General features: G+C 35.7%; 2 protein-coding genes across 10 annotated transcripts; both read right to left on the bottom strand.

Moving 5' to 3' along the window:
- Window positions 1–368: 368 nt before the first annotated feature.
- Window positions 369–1238, bottom strand: LOC105051018 (uncharacterized). Its single transcript, XM_010931278.4, has 2 exons — window positions 1105–1238; window positions 369–908 (listed from the first exon to the last, which is right to left on the bottom strand). Exons 1-2 carry the CDS (start codon window positions 1160–1162, stop codon window positions 577–579), a joined length of 390 nt encoding a protein of 129 aa, XP_010929580.1. The 5' UTR covers window positions 1163–1238; the 3' UTR covers window positions 369–576.
- On the bottom strand, window positions 1175–22195 carry LOC105051017 (pentatricopeptide repeat-containing protein At5g14080). 9 transcript variants are annotated; one of them, XM_073243419.1, is made up of 7 exons: window positions 20255–22195; window positions 17963–18340; window positions 16567–16699; window positions 16203–16336; window positions 5627–5764; window positions 5263–5396; window positions 1175–4885 (listed from the first exon to the last, which is right to left on the bottom strand). In XM_073243419.1, the coding sequence occupies exons 1-2, from the start codon at window positions 21930–21932 to the stop codon at window positions 18033–18035; spliced, it is 1986 nt and encodes a 661-aa protein (XP_073099520.1). In that variant the 5' UTR covers window positions 21933–22195; the 3' UTR covers window positions 1175–4885; window positions 5263–5396; window positions 5627–5764; window positions 16203–16336; window positions 16567–16699; window positions 17963–18032. The 9 variants fall into 9 exon arrangements, with proteins under 9 accessions (XP_073099520.1, XP_073099523.1, XP_073099517.1 ...); XM_073243422.1 differs by having other exon boundaries at window positions 16605–16699; XM_073243416.1 differs by having other exon boundaries at window positions 16567–16704; window positions 20255–22194.
- Window positions 22196–22622: the final 427 nt, after the last annotated feature.

Below are 22622 nucleotides of genomic sequence, written 5' to 3'. Positions count from 1 at the left end.
ATATATATATATATATACATATATATATATATATATATATACATACATATACATATATACATATATATATACATATATACATATATATACATATATACATACATATACATATATACATATATATATATATATACATATATATATATATATACATATATATATATATATACATATATATATATATACATATATATATATATACATATATATATATATACATATATATATATATATACATATATATATATATATATATATATATATATATATATATATATATATATATATATATATATATATATATATGTTTGTGTGTGTGTGTGTGTGTGTGTGTGTGTGTGTGTGTGTGTGTTTGTTTCAGATTTCAATTTATACAAAGTGACAAATCCATATAACGGAATTTACAAGACCACAAAATCACATAGAGAAAACTTTGTTTGCACAAAGCCACCAGAAAGACTAATTTTGTCACAAGCTGTAGACAAGACAACAAGGATAAGCAAACCTAGGTTCATATTCCTATGTTACACCCAGACAACTACAAGATCATTGGATCACCCCTTAAACTGTGTCCATCTATAATTCCTTCCTATTTTCCTTGCAACTAACCTCCAAGGCTGAAGGAGTCATCTTGAAGGCCCTATCCCATGCGTACGGGAACTTGACAGACATCAAGCTGGGAATGCCCTTCCCATCATTCACTAGGTATCCATCAGTCTCTTGTCTAAATAACTTGGGATCAACCGGCATAGAGCTGGCGAATCCCTCCGATCGTAAGAACACTTTCATCAGCTCGCATTGGCATATATTCTTCACCTCCACCTCAAATATAGGATCATAGCCTTTCTTCCCTCCAGTGTTGGTCTGTTGAACTTGAACAGTTGAGAGGTTGCAGTTTTGGCTCCTCCCTACAATTCAGGAAGCATGGTAGGAATTGATTCACATTGATGTTTATTAAAGTAGATTAATTGTAAGAAACAAGATAAACTACATATCCATGCACAACAACCAAATGAAACTAAACATGCCATCACAACATTCTCAGTGCAAAAGCACACTACATGATGCTTGTTGAGATGGAGAGATCAGGTAGAGATAGGATACCTGTTACAAAGATGCAGAGAGAAAGCACAACAAAGAGAAGTTTGACAGCAGCTGCCATTTTTTTTGGTTGTCTCTTGGGCGGTTTGAAGAGGGTGAGGAACTTCTTCACAAGGAGTATATATAGAGACAGATGAGGTGGTCCATTGCATGTGGACACACTCTATTCCATGGCTTTTCCTTTCCATTTCGTACAGCCAATTTGGCTTTTTTTTATTTTTTGCCCCACTGGTTTACTAAGTCCGAGAGGAATTTTCTTTCCTGAAACCAAAAATATTTTTCCCTGGGCCGATAGCGTTAGCGCGGGATCCACATCCTCTAAAAACTTTTAAAAAAACCCTGTGGTCCTGGCCTTTGCAAAAAGAGTTGTGCGGCATGAGGATAGAGGCAGCAAGAATAAGAAGGGAGAGAAGAAAAAAGAGAGAAAAAAAAATATATATTTTATTAAACAATCGGATAGCTTATTTTAATTTTGATAAAATTTTAATATATTATTTTTAATATTAAAATTTATAAATTAAATTATTTTGATTTTTAAAAAATCTTCACCACCAGTTATTTCAAGTATCCAAATTTACTAAGCTCTATTCCCTTCTTCTATTTATTATTGAATTTTATTTATTATTGATAATTATTTTTATTATAAAAATTAATAAATTCCAATTGATTTAGATAAGACTTATGATAATATCATTATTTTCAAAGATTCACATCAAAAAAAAAATTTATATTAAAATTATAATATTTCTTATTTTAGATTGTTTGATTATTTTTTATTTATTAATTATTTAAAAAATTATAAAAATTATTGTTACTTGTTGAATTATATTGGTATTTTTTTTAATTATATAAAAAAATTGATATTATTGTTTGTTTGATTGCAGTATTTTTCAACAAAAAAAAACAGAATTTTTGGATGCGATCGGAACCCTTTCCAACGCCATGTATTAGGGATGAGCGTTCAACATTACTCTTTAATTAATAAGCTCTCTCTCTCACACACACACACACACACACAGAAAAACCCCACGTTTTTATTTTTTCTGGCAAGATCAAGGCAGGAGCAAACCAAATCTCATTCCCGTCTTCCACGTTCACACCTAAGTCTTTCAGCCAATCCCGTCCTCATTAAGTCTACGTCAGTCAACGGTGCATCGGAAATTTCGCATAGCCTTCTTGGCTGCTGCTGCCGCCGCCGCTCTCCCTTTTTCTATCCCAATCAAGCAAAACTCTTTCCACGGTCTTCATCACATCCTCCAACGCCTGTTAGACCTTTATGAAGGAAAAGGACTACGTCGACAATTCAAAGCCAAAGACAGATTCAAAACGATTACTACATAATCTTGATGCGCTAGTGAGGAATGTGAAGAAATAAGCCAAGAATGACCCATGCCAGATCAAAACATGATGGTCTCTCTTATTCTACTAGAAAAAAGAATGGGTTTTCTAATGAATTGGCTTATGTTCTCCAGCATGGTCTGATGCAATCTCCTTAGATACCAAATAGGTGATGATGGTTCAAACATTGGGATCTCTTTCAGGGGGCAGCTCCAACATTATTAAGGGTGACAAACACAAGCCTTAAATACATTGGACCATCAGGATGTGGCTTCGAGTAAAAAATGGCTGGCTGTAGATCTGCTGAGTTAGTTTTCATGATCCATGAATTCTTGACCAAAACTAGCCCAGAAAGGGTGAAGAGACTTGAGAAAACCTTAACTAGACAAAGACTGCAGGTTGGGAGCCAACTGGATTGGCTGTATGTACGAGTGATGGAGACACCAAAGGGACATGGCCCAAGGGTGGTACACTTCTGTGGCTGGTGAATGAAAGAGATATGGCACATAGTCTAAACTGCATATAGATAACCATGTGAGTGGTATCAGCATGTACCGAGAACAAAAATCCGATATAAGACTTAACCCTAATCCATATAAGAGAATAGAAGATTTTTTTGTTTTTCAAAAGTTAACTTAGCAGTATTGGTCAAGTCGATTAGCACAAGCTCTAGGAAGTGATTCAAGAAAATTGGAAATATGTATTTTGTGCATTATTAAGGAAAAAAAGCAGCGGCAGCACTAAGAAAACCAATTAATATATTAGCTGGAAAAATTTCCATGCATATTAATCAGTTTAAGCTATAGTTACTTCTAAAATATTCACACGTGAAATTTCTGTATTCACCATAAGAGTAGGCCATGGATTTACCTATACTCCCCATATGAACTGGGTGACCCAAATCATATCTCGTAACTAGAAAATGATGAGAAGATGGTTGATATGTGACACTTGATGACTTGACCGACTAATAATCTATGATGTGATTCCTGTACTGCTATTATTTGCTTGACACCACCTTCCAAGTTTTTCCATCTCGCGTGCTTCCTAATTTGACCACCTTCTCCATCTCACTATCTTGGATAAAATGCAACTTCCTTTTGTTGCTAAAACTAAGCATCGTTTCCATCACTTTAATTTTTTTTTAAAAATAAAATAATTTATTCTCTTTTATAATAAAGTATTTTTGAAATGATAAACATCATTATGGTGGTCAAGATAGTGATAATGATGATGGAAATAACGTGCATAATATATTACTCAATATGTCCGTGCAACTTCATATTAACCGTGTCCATAGAAAATGTGTGTATAGTTGGGTTATCTATATGCTAGTGTACAACAAGTGTGCACATCTTTATAATATCTTGGTACAAGTGAGCAATTTTTAGTCTGGATAAAAAATTACTGCAATTTTTATCACATGGTAGGAAGAATTTCTGTCCCACATCAGAGATTCTGTGCAACTGAACAATTTTTAAGATGTTAAAAAAAAAACCAAACAAATTAGCAATTGAATTTAAGCAAGACAAAAATCAAGTGAAGTTAGCGAAAAAAAAAAAAAAATCTGGATATTTCAAAATTTAGATAGAAACAAAAATCAACATTGTTTTACCTGTGTAGGGATGGTAGAGGATTGTAGGAGGGGCGATGGAGGTGTTTATGCTATCATAGAATAATCTTGAACCAATAAATACATGAAGTCATTTTTTATGGATATGTGATTTGGTCAGTTTGACGAATTATTTCTATTATGCTATTATGATTCTTTTATCCAGTACAACCACTCAAACAAATAATTTTTTATTTTTCTTGAAAAATTATGGTCGTGAATTTGCATGTACAATTGTCATAAAGGTTTAATGAGTTCACTACCTTTTGTTCTAAAAGATTTTGCTTTTTGAATGGAGACTGAGAATTGTCAACCATGCAACTAGTGCATTATAATGCATCAAAATATTCTGACAGGGTAAGTGGATTTTCAACTTTCATCAGATCCATGGACTTCTTGGACGTTCATTCAAGAAAACTATCTAGCTACATCCTAATTAAGACAACTGTTTGGACCTCATTACTTGACCTAAATGCTTAGAAAAAAAAAAAAAAAAAGAGGGAATGCTTATTTATGATGGTTGTTGTTGTCATATTCCATCATATAAGCCAAACTCCTATGTGCTCAGTTTGCCAAGCTCCACATTTCCCTAACTCCAAGTCGCATGAATTGCATGTGCCATGCCCTAACTCACATGATTTATATAAAAACTTATTAAAAAGGGCCTGTTTGGATATCCCGCCATTTCCTAACTGCGAATTCAGATCTTCTGTTGATATGGAGACTAGAGGGGTCTGGTCTATGAAGGGATTCCACCAGGCCAATACCCAGACAGCCCATGATGATGCGGGAGTCATGCATCAAAAGCACCATCTCACATGTACGTCGGGGGTCCTGCATCATCACAGGCCACAAGAATGGTAGTTAAATGATTTAACTTCATAAACTGGACCTCCCCATCTCTATAATACTAAAGAGGATACTGAGGACCTGAGCAAACTCAAATGGAACACTATTATATTTCTTGGCCATACTTCAGACAAAAAGATGTTTTATCTTCATTTGGTCTCTTATTCTCCAGCTTGAGCAAACTCCAAATGGAATACTCTTATACTTCTTGGACAAACTTTAGGAAAAATGACAAAGTTTATCTTCATTCAGTCTTTAATTAAAAGATTATTCTCCATCTTTAACCAATAATCTGTTTTGCTCCTATGAGATTTTGAATGGGTTTAAAACCAGTCAGTTTTATTTCAAAACACCTGTCTTACCTGCTTCCAATGAGGCACTAAAAAGATGCTGCCTGCTTCCAATGAGGCACTAAAAAGATGCTGCTGTAATGTCCTGTGAACGGCTCAATTCCACATGATGTAACCCTACCTTTGCATGTGATACCATTCCACACCTGGCACATCAGATGGAAAATAAACATGTAAATGAGTGATATATATAGCAGATAAAAGTTACATGCACAAAAGAAGTACAAAAGTTTATTTTGAGCTGTTGCAGCTTTTATTTATTGGTACAAGGAAGGCAAGCCTCGTATATATATTGATCTCCTAAACAAGTACAACTGAAAGTATTAGCATTTGTAAGATAAGAGAGATGCAATTGTAGGTAATTCTCGTAGTAGACCTCATTGGCAGCAGATGCACCCATTCCAGCCAACCGACCTCTAAAGGAAGATAAGGAATTCCAGCTCCCTCGTATAAATAGGCATACATGTGATCACGTCAGCTGGGGGAAATGTTTCCTGATATAACACAATCTGCACTAATAAGGAACAAAAAGAGAAACAATAGTTCAGATTTTCTTTTGTATTTCTATTTGGAGAATTTATAAAATATGTTTTAGAGTCCTAATTTAAGTATAATTGGTAAGTCCAATCTTAGAAATATGTTTGGTTAGACAAGTGATGAAATCATGATTTGATTTTCAGATGCTTTTTGGTGCTTTTCTACGTAGGGTTGTATGATGTTTCAATTATTTTAGGAAAAATATTCAGAATTAATTACTTGGTTATTAAGAGTACTAGTGTACCTGCAATTTAAGCTGTAAAATCTATAAAAAGGCCTTATAACTGGTACTGAACCATTAGAATAGGGAAATAGATGATGAATGAGAAAGTTAGAGTTCTTAAGTATATGTTGCATTGGACAAGTCATGAAATCATCAGGATTTGATTTTTGAATGTTTTAGGTGTCTTTCTAATGGAGTTATGTGGTATTGTAAATTTTTTTCTTCTTAGGAAAGATTTTGAGGATTAGTGATTTAGCTATTAAGACTCCTAGTTTACTTGAGTTTCATGTCATGTAAAATCTAGAACAACGCCTCATAGCTGATCACTAGAATCAATATATATATATATGAAATTATTGAATGCATGAGAGATTCTGATTGGCCGGGTTTGATCCCCATTTTCTGTTTTGTATTTCTTCTTCTCTATTACATTCCCTCTTCCTCTCATCTAATATCAATTCTTTCTTTTCTTTGATTACCTTCTTTAACTTTCTTGCATATCCTATATTGTCTATTAAAAATTATAGATTATTTATGACGAAAAATTATTTTTTTATCATAAATATTCAATTATTTATGATAAAAATATTTTCATCATCAATATTTTTAAAAAAAAAATTAAAAAATATAAAAATTATAAATTATTTACAACGAAAATATTTCATCATAAATAATGTAGTATTTGCGATGGAAAGATTTTTTCGTCGCAAATACTAGTTATTTACGATGAAAAATTTTCGTCACTAATATTTGAAAAAAAAAATTTAAAATTCAAAAATTATAGATTATTTACGATGAAAATATTATATCGTAAATAATTAAATATTTATGATGAAAATTTTTTTCCATCGCAAATACTCAATTATTTACGATGAAAAATTTTCGTCACTAATATTTGAAAAAAATAAAAAACTTAAAAATTATAGATTTTTAGCGACGAAAATTTTTTTTCATCTTAAATAGTCAATTATTTGCGACGAAAATATTTTCATCGTCAATATTTTAAAAAAATAAAAAATATAAAAATTATAGATTATTTATGATAAAAAATTTACGTCATAAATAACTTAGTGTTTGCAATGAAAATTAATTTTTCATCGTAAATAATTGATTATTTACAATGAAAAATAATTTTCATCGTAAATACTTCATTATTTACGATGAAATAATTTCATCGCTAATAATTAAAAAATCAAAATTTTAAAAAAATAATTTTTGATATTGAAAAAAAATCATTCTTGCAGTATCCAGACTTTATTGGATGATACAACAAAATTCTTCACCTACAACCAAATCAACCGTCTTTAAGATCTAAGAGCAAACCACCTCAAAAAATTAAATGAAAGGAATTTGATTCAGAAAAAATGTCAACTTCCAACTGCATAAAGAACAAAATTTGATCAATTGTTCGATGAACTAAATTGTATTATTTACTTCTAAACCATCCCAAAAAAGTTTGGCCAATAATCTCTTGTAACAATAAAATCTTATAACATCTTTAAGAGAAAAATATAACTTCTTGAATGCTGTTCTTAATCTGCAGTAGATGATGCACCACAGCAGTCCGATCCCTAGAACCACCAATTGATGGCGATCCTCCATCAAAAAGATCAGACTCTATATAGAAACTAAGGCCAACAGATCACCTAAAGATCCTCCTTTTGCGTCGAATCTCAAGGGTCTTAGCTGTTCGTAGATTAAATTTGAGTTCGGATGTCCATTCAAATCTTTCGATCAACTCATGACAGTATTGCCATCAAAAAAATAAATCTAATTAGTTAAATTTTTTAATTATAAATTGTATTTGATTGAAGAATATCAGAGAACTTATCTTATTTTTGTGATCAAGGAGAATCAAATTGATTCATATCATGGTTGTCTCATATTCATCTTTCTTCTATACAGATCTGCAATCTTCATAAATTTTGATTGGCATGAACATATTCCAAGACTGTTAGAATTCGTGAATATGCCTGAGAACGTACTTTTAGTGGAGAAATATTTTTTTGCAAAAATTATTTACAATCAAATTTAAATTTACGTTGCTAATAAGATTATTAACGATAAAATCTTTTATCGCCAATAATTTTTTTGATGAAGTTTTTTAAAGAAAAAAATATTTTAGTAAAAAATTTTTATTTTTGAATTATTAACGATGAAAATAAAATTTATATTGCTAATAAAATTATTAATGATGAAAATACTTTTCGTCCCAATAATTTTTTTAATTTTTATTATGGATATTTTTTTACTAGAAAATATTGATGACGAATATAATTTTTTTGTTGTTAATAAAGTTATTAACGATGAAAATTCCATTGCTAATAATTTTTAGAGAAAAAAATTTTTAATGAGAATTTTATTTTTTTGGCGAAAATTATTAGCGATGAAAATCGTATTTTCGTCGCAAATAATTTTTTTTAGAGGAAAAACTTTTTTTGCGAAAAAAAATTTTTTGACGAAAATTATTGACGATGAAAAAATATTTTCATCCCTAATAATTTTATTAGTAACGAAAATTTTCGTTGCTAATAGTTTCCATCAACTCAACATCCCATTGCACCAAACCCACTTCCCCCCCTCCCATCTCCCCTCTTTCCTCTCTTCTTTCCCTCTCTCCTCTCCCCTCTCCCTCTCTGTGCTCTCCCTGAACTCTCCCATCTCCTCTCTCCTGTCTCCTTCTCCGTGCTCTCCCCTGCTCTCTTCCCGTCGGTGAGCCCGTCGCCGCCGCCATTCGTCGTCTGCACCACTGTTGCCGTTGCCATCGCCGTTCGTCGAAGGTAAGGTTCTTCGAACCCCTTTTTTTTGTGTTGATTGGGCCACTGGGGGGTGGAGGGGGTTGTGGAGGGGCCGGCGGCGCCACGAGGTCGGGGAAGGGGTCGGTCGGTGGGGAGATGGTCGGGGGGCGGCCGGGGGTGAGACAGAGGCGGGGAGGGGAGGGGGCGGCCGGCGCCGCCACGGGGCCAGGGAGGGGGTCGAGGGGCGGAGACCCGACCGATAGTGCCACGGGGCCGGGGAGGGGGTCGGGGGTCAGAGACGGAGTCGGGGAGGGGGCGGCCAGCGATTGGGGGTGAAACGAGGACGGGATGGGATCCATCGGCGGCTGGGGGTAAGACAGGGGCGAGGAGGGGGCCGTCGGCACCATCAGGCTGGGGAGGCAGTCAGCTGGGGGAGACGGTGCCGGGGAGGGGGTGGCCGGCGGCGAAACGAGGAAGGGGTCGAATGAGGGGTGGGTGACGGTGGGGAGGAAGGAAAGAGAGAGGAGGGGGAAAAAGAAAGAAAAAAAAGAAAAGAAGAAAAAATGAAAAAAATAAAAAAAAATAAAAAAATAAAATATTAATCAAATTATTGTTATTTGATTAATAAAAATAAAATCTGAATTACGATCCGAATTGGATCGAGGTCGGGATCCCAATCAAGATCTCGATTCGGATTGAGATTTAGATCGGGATCTGATCCAGACGGTGCAGGATCTGTGACAGTGCCGGCACCGTGGGAGCGGAGGCCGTGGGAGGCCGAGTCCAAGTGGCATGGGGTGTGTGACGGCACCGGCACTGGCACCGTGGGAGCAAGGGTCGTGGGGCGGAGTTCGGGCGACACGGGGTGTGTGACGGCACTGGCATCGTGGGAGTAGGGGCCATGGGAGGCTGAGTCCGAAGCTTGTTTAGAAAAAAAATTATTTAAGAAAAAAATATTTTTAGATAAAAAATATTTTTAAAAAAATAAAAAAATTATAAAATAAAATTTAGATAAAAAATATTTAAAAAAATAAAAAAACATCGAGTCCTCAGGATTAGGTTTCGTGTTATTATTTTGGGTTAATATTATTTTGAATACTCAACTGCTTATAGTTTATTTTATATTTGTTGCATAAATTTATTTTATATTTATTGCATGCTCAAATACTTAAGTTTTCATTATTATTATTTAATATTACATTCATTTATATATCAAGAATTGCAGGTATGGTACTAGAAGATAGACGACGACATTCGCATTCGCTGTCTACCTTGGAGGCTGAGGTGCCTTCATCGATTTCTACTACCGCACTAGTTCCGTCATCAGAGGGTCCTGCACTGGCAGGTCCTAGTGAGACGGATTCGAGTGAGGCAGATCCGAATGGTATTATTATTATTTTTATATAATAAAATTTAATTTTTTTATTTGGATAGCTATCATATTAATGATTTATTTATTATTATTTCAGGTCAGTCTCCATTGGTAGTGAGGCGAGGGCGAGGTCCATCGAAGAACCTTACTCTAGAGCATTGGAGATGCGAGCACCCGGGACAGCATCTCCGTATCGAGATACCACCCGACTACACCAGGCCCACTAGGAGATGGTGTGAGCCGTGGCAGATCGAGCTGGGCATCATATATCGCAGCTATGCCCTCGTGACACTTTTCGATTGATGTCACGTTGTACCAGCTCAGAGAAAAATTTTCTACACCCACTTACAGGTAAAATAAATTATATTATTAATATTTAATTAGTATGATATTCTTCTAATATTTGTTATTGGTAGAGTATTTTTGATATTATTGATTTTGAGGAGGATCATGTGCGGCGAGCTGTGGACGCTCATTTATCTTTACGTTTCAAGGATTATCGCCACTGCATCCATCAGCATCGGTACCATATGATGCAAGATCATGGAGAGGAGGCAGTGCGGCAGCGGCCCTATGACAGCATCACTATAGATGATTGGACTATCATATGCCAGCATTACGAGGATCCGGCATATCAGGTTACATATCCAAACTTCTTTTTTTTTAGAGTTTAATGATTGAATCATTTATTCTTAAATTAAATTTGTTATCTACTAATTTGACTGGTAACTGTACAGAGAAGATGTGTCCAGAATGCCGCGAATCGGATGAGACAGACCGTACCGTATTATGGAGATTCGAGGTCGTTCGCTCGTCACATGGAGCAGATGGTCAGTAATTTTTAATTAGTATACAATTCTTTAGCTATTTAAAAAATTTTAAATTAATTATTCTCAAATTATAGAGAGATATTAAGAGTGGCGAGCTTCCTGGTAAGATCGTTATCTACCAGTGAATCCACCAGCGACGGTCAGGGGAGTGGATGACGGGGAGCCAGGAGCTCTTTATAAATTTTTTTAATTATTTTTTTCACTCGCAGTCTGATTTTTATTACAAAATTAAAATAGCTATAACTTTAATTTTCAGGACCATATGACAGATATGAGATCTAAACCTACCTTTGAGGGCTCGACCATACTCACAGATGACGATATCTGTGATCAGCTGCTTGGTACAAGATTTTGTTATATTAAGAACCTAAGGTATGGGATCACTGCTCCCTCATCCTCACGCTTGTCTAAGGCTAACATCTATGCTGCCTGCGATGCTTGGCTGACAGAGGTACGAAGGCAGACTACTAAGGATCGACAGCAAGCTCATGAGTTGGCTACATGCATCGTCGAGTATCAGCAGGTCCAAATCCGAATGATAGAGTAGATGGCGTAGATGGAGCGGACGATACAGCTGATGAGACAGCAGCAGGTTGGTCTGAGCTCTTTCGAGCGCTCTCCTTCCCCAACTTGTTCTCCTTCTGCAGATGCCGACATTTGACGGTCTCTTTATTTAGTTTTTTATTTTTATTTCAAACTTCTTATAATTTTAATTTAATATAATAAAATAATAAAATTTATTTATAAATTTATTATGTAAATTTTTTATTTTAATTTTTAATTTTTTAATTTATAAAAAATATTATAAATATAAACTAAAAATATATATATTCACAAATTATTTTTTTAAAAAAATATGTGTAAATTATTAGCGATGGAATTATTTCCGACGAAAAATTGATCGCCAAAAATATTTTACTATGATAAAAAATTGATTGTAAATAAATTTTTTAATAAATTTAAAAATATAAAAATTTTATATAAAATTATTAGCGATGAAAATATTTTCATCGCAAATAATTGATATTTATTAGCGATGAAAATTTATGTCGGAAATTACTGCATTTACGACGTAAGCTTTACGTCGCTAATATTAATATTGTTTAAATTTGATTTTTAAAAAAAATTATTATTAAATTAATAGCGAAGAAAATATTTTTATTGCTAATAATTACATTTACGATAAAAAATTTGCATCGATAATAGTTTTATAAATTTGGTTAATTAATAGCAATGAAAAATTTTCATTGCAAAAAATCGTATTTGCGACAAAATTTTTTTGTCACTAAAAATTTTTAAAAATTTAATTTTTAAAAATTTTTTAATTAAATTAATAGTGATGAAAATATTTTCATTACTATTAATCTATTATTTATTAGCGATATTAAATTTTATCATAAATATTCTTTTTTATGACTAAAATTTTTCACCAAAAATAGTTTTTGAAAAAATAAATTTTTTTAATGATAAAAATTTTTCATTGCAAATAATCGATTATTTACGATGAAATTTTTTTTTATCATAAAATATTATCAACCATGCGATTATTTATGACCAAATATTAGCGACGAAAATTTCATTGCTAATAATTATTAGCAACGAAAATAGATTATTAGCGACGAAAAATTTGTCGCTAATAATCTGTTTTATTGTAGTGACTTCCTCAGCCACACAGCTTTCTTTGCAGCATCGGATGCCGCGATATATTCCGCGTTGCATACTGAATCGGCTACGATGTACTGTTTGGAATTTTTCCAGCAGACAAGTCCACCATTTAAGATAAAGATGTATCCCAACATGCTTTTGCTATTATCATGATCTGACTGAAAATTGAAATCAGTATATCCCATGAGTTTCAAGTCAAATTCCTCATAAACGAGCCACTGGTCCTTAGTATTTCTCAAATACTTAAGGATAGTTTTTGCAACCTTCCAATGGTTCTCATCCGGATTTAATTGGTATCTGCTCACTACTCCTAGTGAGTATACCACAGCTGGTCTCGTACATGTCATGGTGTACATTATAGAATCCACTGTCGAGACATATGGAATTATACTCATATGCTCTCTCTCTTAAGGGGTTGTCAGACAATCTTTCTTCGAGAGAAAAATTTTATGGCCTATCAGAAGATAGTCTTTCTTGAAATTCTCCATGCTGAACAGTTTCAGCATGGTATCTATGTACGTAGATTGGGAGAGTTCGAGTAGCCTCTTAGATCTATCCTTATAGATCTTCATCCCTAGGATGCAGGCTGCTTCTTCCAGATCCTTCATGAAGAATTATGACGATAGTCATATTTTTATTCCTTGTAATGCAGAGACATCATTTTCGATTAAGAGAATGTCGTCCACATACAAACAAGAAATATCATTACTGAACCATTAGCCCACTTATATATACAAGATTTATCTTCATTCTTAACGAAGCCATACGTTCTAATCATCTAATCAAAATGTATGTTCTAACTCCGAGATACTTACTTTAATCCATAAATAGATCTCTGAAGCTTGCACACCTTGGATTTGTCTGTGGATGTGAACCCTTCATGTGTATCATATACACCTCTTCATTTAGCTCTCCATTTAGAAATATTGTCTTCACATCCATTTGCCAGACTTCATAGTCCAGGTATGCTGCTATTGCAAGCATGATCCGAATGAATTTGAACATTGCTACAGGAGAGAATGTCTCGTCATAGTCAACACCATAATATTGACGATACCCCTTAGCAACCAGATGGGCTTTATAGGTCTTTACCTTCCTGTCTGCGTCTCTTTTCTTTTTGAAGACCCACTTACACCCTATGGGTTTTACTCCTTCAAGTGGATCAACCAATGTCCACACATTGTTGATTTTCATGGACTTTATTTCGGATTTCATGGCTTCTAACTATTTTTTAGAGTCGGACCTCTGCCTTGCATGCATATAGGTGATTGGATCCTCATTGTTCTCATCGAGCTCAATAGGATCCCCATCTCGGACCAAGAAACTTAAGTATCTGTCTGACTGACGTAGTACTCTATCAGATCGCCTTAAGGATGTTTGTATATTGGGCTCTAGATTTGATCTTATCAAATTCGGTTTAGATTCAATCACTAGTGTCGGTTCTTTTACCTGTCGAATTTCATCAACCTTGACTTTAGAGGCACTTAATCCTTAACTAAAGAACTCTTTTTTCAAAAAGTGTGCCTTACTGCTGGCAAATATCTTTTGTTCAGTAAGAAGGTAAAAGTAATATCCCCTCATTTTCTTGAGATACCCTACAAAATTATACTTATTAGATCTAGATCCGAGCTTGTCGGTTTGTAATCATTTGACATAAGTCGGACACCTCCAGACCTTAAGATAAGTGAGGTTCGGCCTATGTTTTAACCATATCTCATATGGTATTTTATTAATTGACTTGCTCAGAACATTATTGAGCAACAAACAGGCTGTCTCAAGTGTATATCCTCAAAAGAGATCAACAGACTTGTAAACCCCATCACGGACCGGACCATGTCCAACAAGGTTCGATTCTTCCTTTCTGAGACACCATTATGCTGTGGTGTCCCTGGTGGAGTCCATTGTGAGAGAATCTCATTCTCTCTAAAATATGTCAGAAATTCACTAGAAATGTATTCACCTCCTCGGTCAGATCGAAGAGCCTTAATACTTTTTTCAGTTTGTTTCTCTACTTCATTACGAAATTATTTGAACATTTCAAACGATTCGGACTTGTGTTTCATCAAGTAGACATACCCATACCTAGATAGGTCATCTATGAATGTAATGAAATAGCTATACCCTCCTCTGGCACTAATGTTTATAGGTCCACAAACATCACTATGTATTAGACCTAAAACTTCACTAGCTCGTTTACCTTTTCCAGTAAAAGGTGACTTGATCATCTTTCCAAGAAGACAAAACTCACAGATCGACAATAATTCACAATCATTGATACTAAGGATATCCTCTTGTGCTAATCTGTTTATCATGCTTTTGTTAATATGACCGAGCCTGCAATGCCAAAGGTAGGCATCTGTGACATTATTTAACTTTGGACGTTTATTTGGAGTGTACGTTTATTTAGAGTGTATATAATCACATAGATGCCATTTCTTAATTATCCTTGTATTATTGTAACATCATTCATAAACCAATAAATAATCTTAAACCAATAAATACATGAAGTCATTTTTTATGGATATGTGATTAGGTCAGCTTGGCAAATTATTTCTATTATGCTATTATGATTCTTTTATCTAGTACAACCACTCAAACAAATAGTTTTTTATTTTTCTTGAAAAATTATGGTTGTGAATTTGCATGTACAATTGTCATGAAGGTTTAATGAGTTCACTACCTTTTGTTCTAAAAGATTTTGCTTTTTGAATGGAGACTGAGAATTGTGAATCATGCAACTAGTGCATTATAATGCATCAAAATATTCTGGCAGGGTAAGTGGATTTTTGATTTTCATCAGATCCATGGACTTCTTGGACGTTCATTCAAGAAAACTATCTAGCTACATCCTAATTAAGACAACTGTTTGGACCTCATTACTTGACCTAAATGCTTAGAAAAAAAAAAAAAAAGAGAGAATGCTTATTTATGATGGTTGTTGTTGTCATATTCCATCATATAAGCCAAACTCCTATGTGCTCAGTTTGCCAAGCTCCACATTTCCCTAACTCCAAGTCGCATGAATTGCATGTGCCATGCCCTAACTCAGATGATTTATATAAAAAATTATTAAAAAGGCCCTGTTTGGATATCCCGCCATTTCCTAACTGCGAATTCAGATCTTCTGTTGATATGGAGACTAGAGGGGTCTGGTCTATGAAGGGATTCCACCAGGCCAATACCCAGACAGCCCATGATGATGCAGGAGTCATGCATCAAAAGCACCATCTAACATGTATGTCGGGGGTCCTGCATCATCACAGGCCACAAGAATGGTAGTTGAATGATTTAACTTCATAAACTGGACCTCCCCATCTCCATAATACTAAAGAGGATCCTGAGGACCTGAGCAAACTCAAATGGAACACTATTATATTTCTTGGCCATACTTCAGGCAAAAAGATGTTTTATCTTCATTTGGTCTCTTATACTTCTTGGACAGCTTTAGGAAAAATGACAAAGTTTATCTTCATTCAGTCTTTCATTAAAAGATTATTCTCCATCTTTAACCAATAATCTGTTTTGCTCCTATGAGATTTTGAATGGGTTTAAAACCAGTCAGTTTTATTTCAAAACACCTGTCTTACCTGCTTCCAATGAGGCACTAAAAAGATGCTGCCTGCTTCCAATGAGAGACTAAAAAGATGCCGCTGTAATGTCCTGTGAACAGCTCAACTCCACATGATGTAACCCTACCTCTGCATGTGATACCATTCCACACCTGGCACATCAGATGGAAAATAAACATGTAAATGAGTGATATATATAGCAGATAAAAGTTACATGCACAAAAGAAGTACAAAAGTTTATTTTGAGATGTTGCAGCTTTTATTTATTGGTACAAGGAAGGCAAGCCTCGTATATATATTAATCTCCTAAACAAGTACAACTCAAAGTATCAGCATTTGTAAGATAAGAAAGATGCAACTGTAGGTAATTCTTGTAGTAGACCTGATTGGCAGCGGAGGCACCCAATCCAGCCAACTGACCTCTAAAGGAAGATAAGGAATACCAGCTCCGTCATATAAATAGGTATACATGTGATCACGTCAGCTGGGGGAAATGTTTCCTGATATAACACAATCTGCACTAATAAAGAACAAAAAGAGAAAAAATAGTTCAGATTTTCTTTTGTATTTCTATTTGGAGAATTTATAAAATATGTTTTAGAGTCCTAATTTAAGTATAATTGGTAAGTCAAATCTTAGAAATATGTTTGGTTAGACAAGTGATGAAATCATGATTTGATTTTTAAATGCTTTTTGGTTCTTTTCTGCATAGGGTTGTATGATGTTTCAATTATTTTAGGAAAGATATTCAGAATTCATTACTTGGTTATTAAGAGTACTAGGGTACCTGCAATTTAAGCTGTAAAATCTATAAAAAGGCCTTATAACTGGTACTGAACCATTAGAATATGGAAATAGATGATGAATGAAAAAGTTAGAGTTCTTAAGCATATGTTGCATTGGACAAGTCATGAAATCATCAGGATTTGATTTTTGAATGTTTTAGGTGTCTTTCTAATGGAGTTTTGTGGTATCGCAAAATTTTTTTCTTCTCAGGAAAGATTTTGAGGATTAGTGATTTAGCTATTAAGACTCCTAGTTTACTTGAGTTTCATGTCATGTAAAATCTAGAACAACACCTCATAGCAGGTCACTAGAATCAATATATGTGAAATTATTGAATGCATGAGAGATTCTGATTGGCCAGGTTCGATCCCCCCTATTTCATTTTCTGTTTTCTATTTCTTCTTCTCTATTACATTCCCTTTTCCTCTCATGTAATATCAATTCCTTCTTTCCTTCGATTACCTTCTTTAACTTTCTTGTATATCCTATATTGTCTGTTAAAAAAAAAAATCTTCATGATCTGTTTGCTGAATCTCACTCATAAGTCAACTACAAATCCTCTTGTGTAGCCCAAAAGTCATTAGAATATTGCTTCCTCTATCCTCCCTCATCACCAAAACCCTAGAATAGGTTTATCACTGCTGTCCCATATACAAGTTTGAGGCACCGAGCAATCAAATTAGACTTACCGACTAGCTGAAGCATTAATGGATTTTGTTTATGGAATTAAAAGCAAAAATACTTAGCAACTGACAGTAAGACATGGATTAAAAACTCAAGACATGACAAACTGACATGGGAAAAATTGAAAGGGGAAATCCATTCTTGTCAATATATGTCAACAATAAGGACAAAATTCAGTAGAGAAATATAAGCATTGAGAATTTGCAGAAAAAGGTAAAAAATTATATCAGTTACCAAATAACCAAAAATTGATATTTGCAATCATCCTTAAAGTGAACAAGAAAATCTTGTACTAGATGAATCTTTACCTGTTCTTACATAGAACAAACATTTGACCAGCAATTTAAAGAGTCCAAGAACCCAAAAGGACACTTTGGTTCAGATGCAATAGCCATCCAAAAAATTCATCCATGGACTGTTGTCAGAAACAAGGCCATGGCCGTGCATTGTTCGAAGAAAGTGCAAAATAGGCTCTAGGTTTGGGGCTGTAGAAAGAGACGACAAAAGCTCATCTAATATTGCTTGTAACTTGGAAGCAGAGTTATTCCTGACCCATTCTATGTGCTTAATAGCCATCTCAACTTCTCCAGCATCTGTCAAGCTCTTTAGCAAAATGACATGTGAGTCATAGTTTTCAATATTGGAAGGCAGCCCACGTATCACACCAGAAGCTGCAACAAAATCACCTGTATAAATGGGAAAAAAAAAGCAAATATTACAAAAAAGAACATGAACACTTGACATTATGTGATTAAACAACAAGTCAACAACCAACGGTAACCAACTTGAATAATCCGGCATCTTACACATTTTGCATCTTACAGATATTTAGGAAGTCACATTCATGAAAACAATGATTGTAGGACTGGGTGTACTATACAACATGCAACATTTTGGCCTTTCTTAAGAAAAATGTAAGCCCCCTGTCAAGCAGGTTATTTTGGATGCATGTTTATCAGTTTTTATTGCTTGATGTCATGGCAAAATCTATGGCTTGTGGGCTGTCAATGGACTAGGACAGGCCAAAGGTGCCAAGGCTTTACAGGCCAAAACTCATCAAGTACAATTAAGGACTGAGTAGCACAAGCTCATGAACTGGCTTTAGTTCTTGCTTTCTAACGTGGCCTTGGTCTGATTGCCTGTCAAGGCCTCACTAACTATAAGCAGGTCCCATATCTGAAGATTAAAAATGATAAAAAGATACTTCAGCTTCAAGATTCAATTATTTAATGTTTTTATAACTTTGAAATCTTTGTCTTAATTTTCTCTGTCTCTAGGATGCATGCAGCAATCAGTCAATCACCCACCACCACCTTCCAATCAGTTTCTCCTCTCCCATCTTCATAAATCTAATCACTTCCTCTATCGTGCATGCTGCATTTGACAATAACCAGAACCTTAGTGTCGCTGCCATGATCATTCTTATGCTCACAATTCAAATATGCCACATTAAATTCTCTAATGTTTCCCCAATCAATATAACAATTTTTAAGCTCGTATCATCTCTCTCACTCACCTGCCCATTTGCAAATTTAATTTTGGGGTTGCCATCAAGATTAAAATCAATTTGCATGCTTAGAAGGTCTTGTTCGGGCTTGTCAAGTATCACATGCTTCAACTCCATCCAAAATCCTACAAGTTATTTGAATTTTGCACCAAGTTTGCAAGTTCTAGCTTAAATTCTATTGATTTATTATGGACCTCCTGAACTCAAAGAAATTAGCAGCAAAGGACACATCATTTACTGTGAAGAAGAAGAGGATTTGAACTTTAATAAATCAACATGTAAAAATTCTTATTATAAAATAAAGAGGGCTAGAAGTGGTGATAGACAGATTTAATTTGGATCGTAATTTAAAACAGATAAGGCACTTGGAGGAACTGTACTGAAATCCACAGTCAGGTCAAAATTTGTTTTTGACCGAATTGTGAAAATGTTTTGGATTATGTAATCTTTATATCTTATTTTCATCTAAAAGCACATCACAAAATAGATTCTATAACCTCTGCAACAACATATAATTTTCTGTGCATTCACAGCTTAGAAAGTCAAAATTATATAATATTTTTCTGTTCTTGTTATGGCGATGAGCTCTGACTTGCATATCTAGAATGGCATCTCATGTACACCTACCATCATTAATCTAAAGAAGGCTATGTTTCAGTATAAAGATTTAAAAAAAAAAAAAATACTAAAGGAAAAGGTTAATTATCATAAAGGTCACCATATTTAGCATATATTTGGGTCATTTGGTATCTTTATAAATTATGATATATAAAACCAAGCACATGTGGCTTGGTAGGGCATGTTGCTGGTTATCTTTATCATTAATCTTTTCTCCAAGTTTGGAGTAGTACATTGCATGGGGAGGAATATCTGACTATGTGTTGAACAATTGCTTTCAGAAGGAATAGTTAAATCTTACCACAAGCTCATCTAATTTTAAATCCAATAATGCTAAAAATATTAAAAATAAAAGTTTAGATAAAGAATTTATAAATTTAAGCAACATCTAGTTTATGAATAAATATGTCATATCCAACAAGTAGAAAGAAACATCGAACACCATATGTAAATGCATAGTTGGTCAAAAACATACCTTCCTGACAAAGAGTAAGAGTTAGCATACTCAATGCAGAACCAGCAAGTACAACATCTTGTTGCATGGACTTGTTATAGATGTCAATTGCCTCGTCTAACCTCTTTTCTAGACACAAAGCTTTGATGATTGATGTGTAGGTAATGCTATCAGGGGTGACTCCTTTCTCCAACATGTGATGAAAAAGGTGCCGAGCTTCATCAATTTCCCCAGCTTCCAATAATTTTCGGATGAGGATATTATAAGTCTGCAGATTTGCACTACACCTGTTCGCAAACATCTCATCCCATAGCTTCTTAGCAGGGCGTAGAAGGTCCTCTCTGCAACAAGCTTCCATCAACACATTATAAGAAGAAATATCCGGGCCAAATCCCTTTGTCTTCATCTCCTTAAATATGTCATAGGCTTCCCTCAGTCTTCCAGCCTTGCACAAGAATGACACCATCACATTGTACTGCTCCACCCCTGAAAAATAACCCTTTTCTGAAAGGACCTTAAAGACATCCCACATTTCATTACTCTTCCCATTCTTGCAAAGATTCCTACTCAAATTGCTCAGCATTGTGAGGCTTGGGAACCTCTCCTTCCCAATCATGTACATGCAGAATGAGACTGCCGAGTCAGGATCAATGGCTGAAACCGATCCAACCAAGGCATTAAGCACATCATCCTCAATCGGAAAATCTCCCCCTACTATTGCTTCACCCAATTCCTTTGCCTCCCGAATTCTTCTATCTGATATCAAAGAAAGAATGAATTCCCTATAATCATTTGCTCTCGGTGCCACCCCAAGCTTCCTCTTCTGTTTCAAAATCTTCATGGCTTCCTCCACCCTACCAACCACTCTAAATCCTTCTGACACTATCCTATATGCAATAAAATCAGGTTTACAGCCTCGGCTTCTAAGCTCCTCCAAAGCATGCCAAGCATTCTCAATCCTCCCCTCTCGGCAAAGCCCATCTACAATCAAAGCAGCAATGAGCGACCCATTAATCTCACAGAATCGCTGCTTTATTTGCTCGACCAAACTTAAAGTTCTATCAAATTCTTGCACTCTACAAACTTTGCCAATGTAAACGCCAAAGCCGACATCATTAAACATAATGCCTCTCCTGAGCATTCTATCAGATACCTTTCTTGCGAGCTGTAGAAACCCATCGGAGGCAAGAGCAGCGAGAAGGGAATTGTAGAGAGCTGGGGGCAATTCTTCGCCGGCGTCGGCTGTGGCCTGCTCGATGAGCTCGGCAGCTTCAAGGGTCTTGCCGCAGAGCAAGAGGGAGGAGATGGCGAGATGGTAGGAGGAGGGAAAAAGAGGAACTTTTTGAGCTCGGGCGAGTTTGAGGAGGGATTGGAGGGAGTGGCGCTGGCGGGAGAGAGCGAGGGATTTGAGGAGGGAGTGGAAGGACTCCGGGGAGTGGGAGAAGCCCGGCTGCTGCGAGGCCCAGTGGAATAGGCCGACGGCGAGGGGGTGGTGGCGGAGGAGGTGGGGGTCGATGGCGGCGGCGACGAGGGACGGGGTGAGGGGACCGGCGGCGGGGCGATGGGGAGGGGAGAGGAGGAAGCCGTGGAGGGCTTGCTCGAGGGCAGGGGTCCAGGACCGAGAGGGCTTCGCGGCCAAAAGCAGAGCGCGGCTGAGGCGGCGGGCGGCGTTTGCGACGGCGGGCGGCGGAGGGGCCATTTCCGGTCGTTGGGAACGGCACCCGAAGCTTAAATTCTAACTCCCAACTTTTTAGCGAAGTGAGAAGGTCGAACGGAAGGGCCAAAGACCTGATCAGGGCCGGGCTTGGGTCCAGAAAATACCAAATTTTACATAGATTCGATCCAAAATCCGATTAAAAAATGAATAGAGTTTAAATCCGAGACCTGACTTATGATCAGCACGACGTTCGTTTGCCATTTTACATTGTTCCACACAGAGACGGCATATCGTTTGCGGTCTAGAAATTGGGAAAGATGGATTCAAAACATAATTGTGTTCTACCGAGCGCGCTATTGTTAAATTTTTGTTTCGCTTGTTGTTCAGATACCGCACACTAACGCAGTGGACTAATTATTTTAAGGTCCGGAGAAATAAGAAAGTATAATATATTTTGGTCCCCAAATAGAGAGATAATAGTTTTTAGGTCCACCAATCTTTGGCAACAACATCCTCCCACATCACCCTATGGCTCCTTCCCTCGCACCACATGAGCTATATGGCCATAGAACAACAGTAGGTGCCTCGATGGATAGCACCATCAGCTATCGAATGGTTGAAAGAGTCAGAAAGCATTGGCTAGAAAATATTTTTAAAAAATTAGAAAGTACTTTCTAACTCTCAAAAAACTTAGATAAATAAGACCATTGAATATCAAGTAATCATTAGAGT

This window comes from Elaeis guineensis, chromosome 9 (genome assembly GCF_000442705.2).
Source record: "Elaeis guineensis isolate ETL-2024a chromosome 9, EG11, whole genome shotgun sequence".
Classification (NCBI taxonomy): domain Eukaryota; kingdom Viridiplantae; phylum Streptophyta; class Magnoliopsida; order Arecales; family Arecaceae; genus Elaeis; species Elaeis guineensis.
Note: the sequence above shows the minus strand (reverse complement) of the source record. Positions and strands in the feature narration are given on the sequence as shown.

Coding starts and splice junctions, on each gene's coding strand:
- LOC105051018 (XM_010931278.4), bottom strand. CDS start 1,162: ATGGCAGCTGCTGTCAAACTTCTCTTTGTTGTGCTTTCTCTCTGCATC. Junction 909..1,104: donor TCTCTGCATCTTTGTAACAG/GTATCCTATCTC, acceptor CCTGAATTGTAG/GGAGGAGCCAAAACTGCAAC.
- LOC105051017 (XM_073243419.1), bottom strand. CDS start 21,932: ATGGCCCCTCCGCCGCCCGCCGTCGCAAACGCCGCCCGCCGCCTCAGC. Junction 18,341..20,254: donor TCTTACTCTTTGTCAGGAAG/GTATGTTTTTGA, acceptor CCATTTATACAG/GTGATTTTGTTGCAGCTTCT.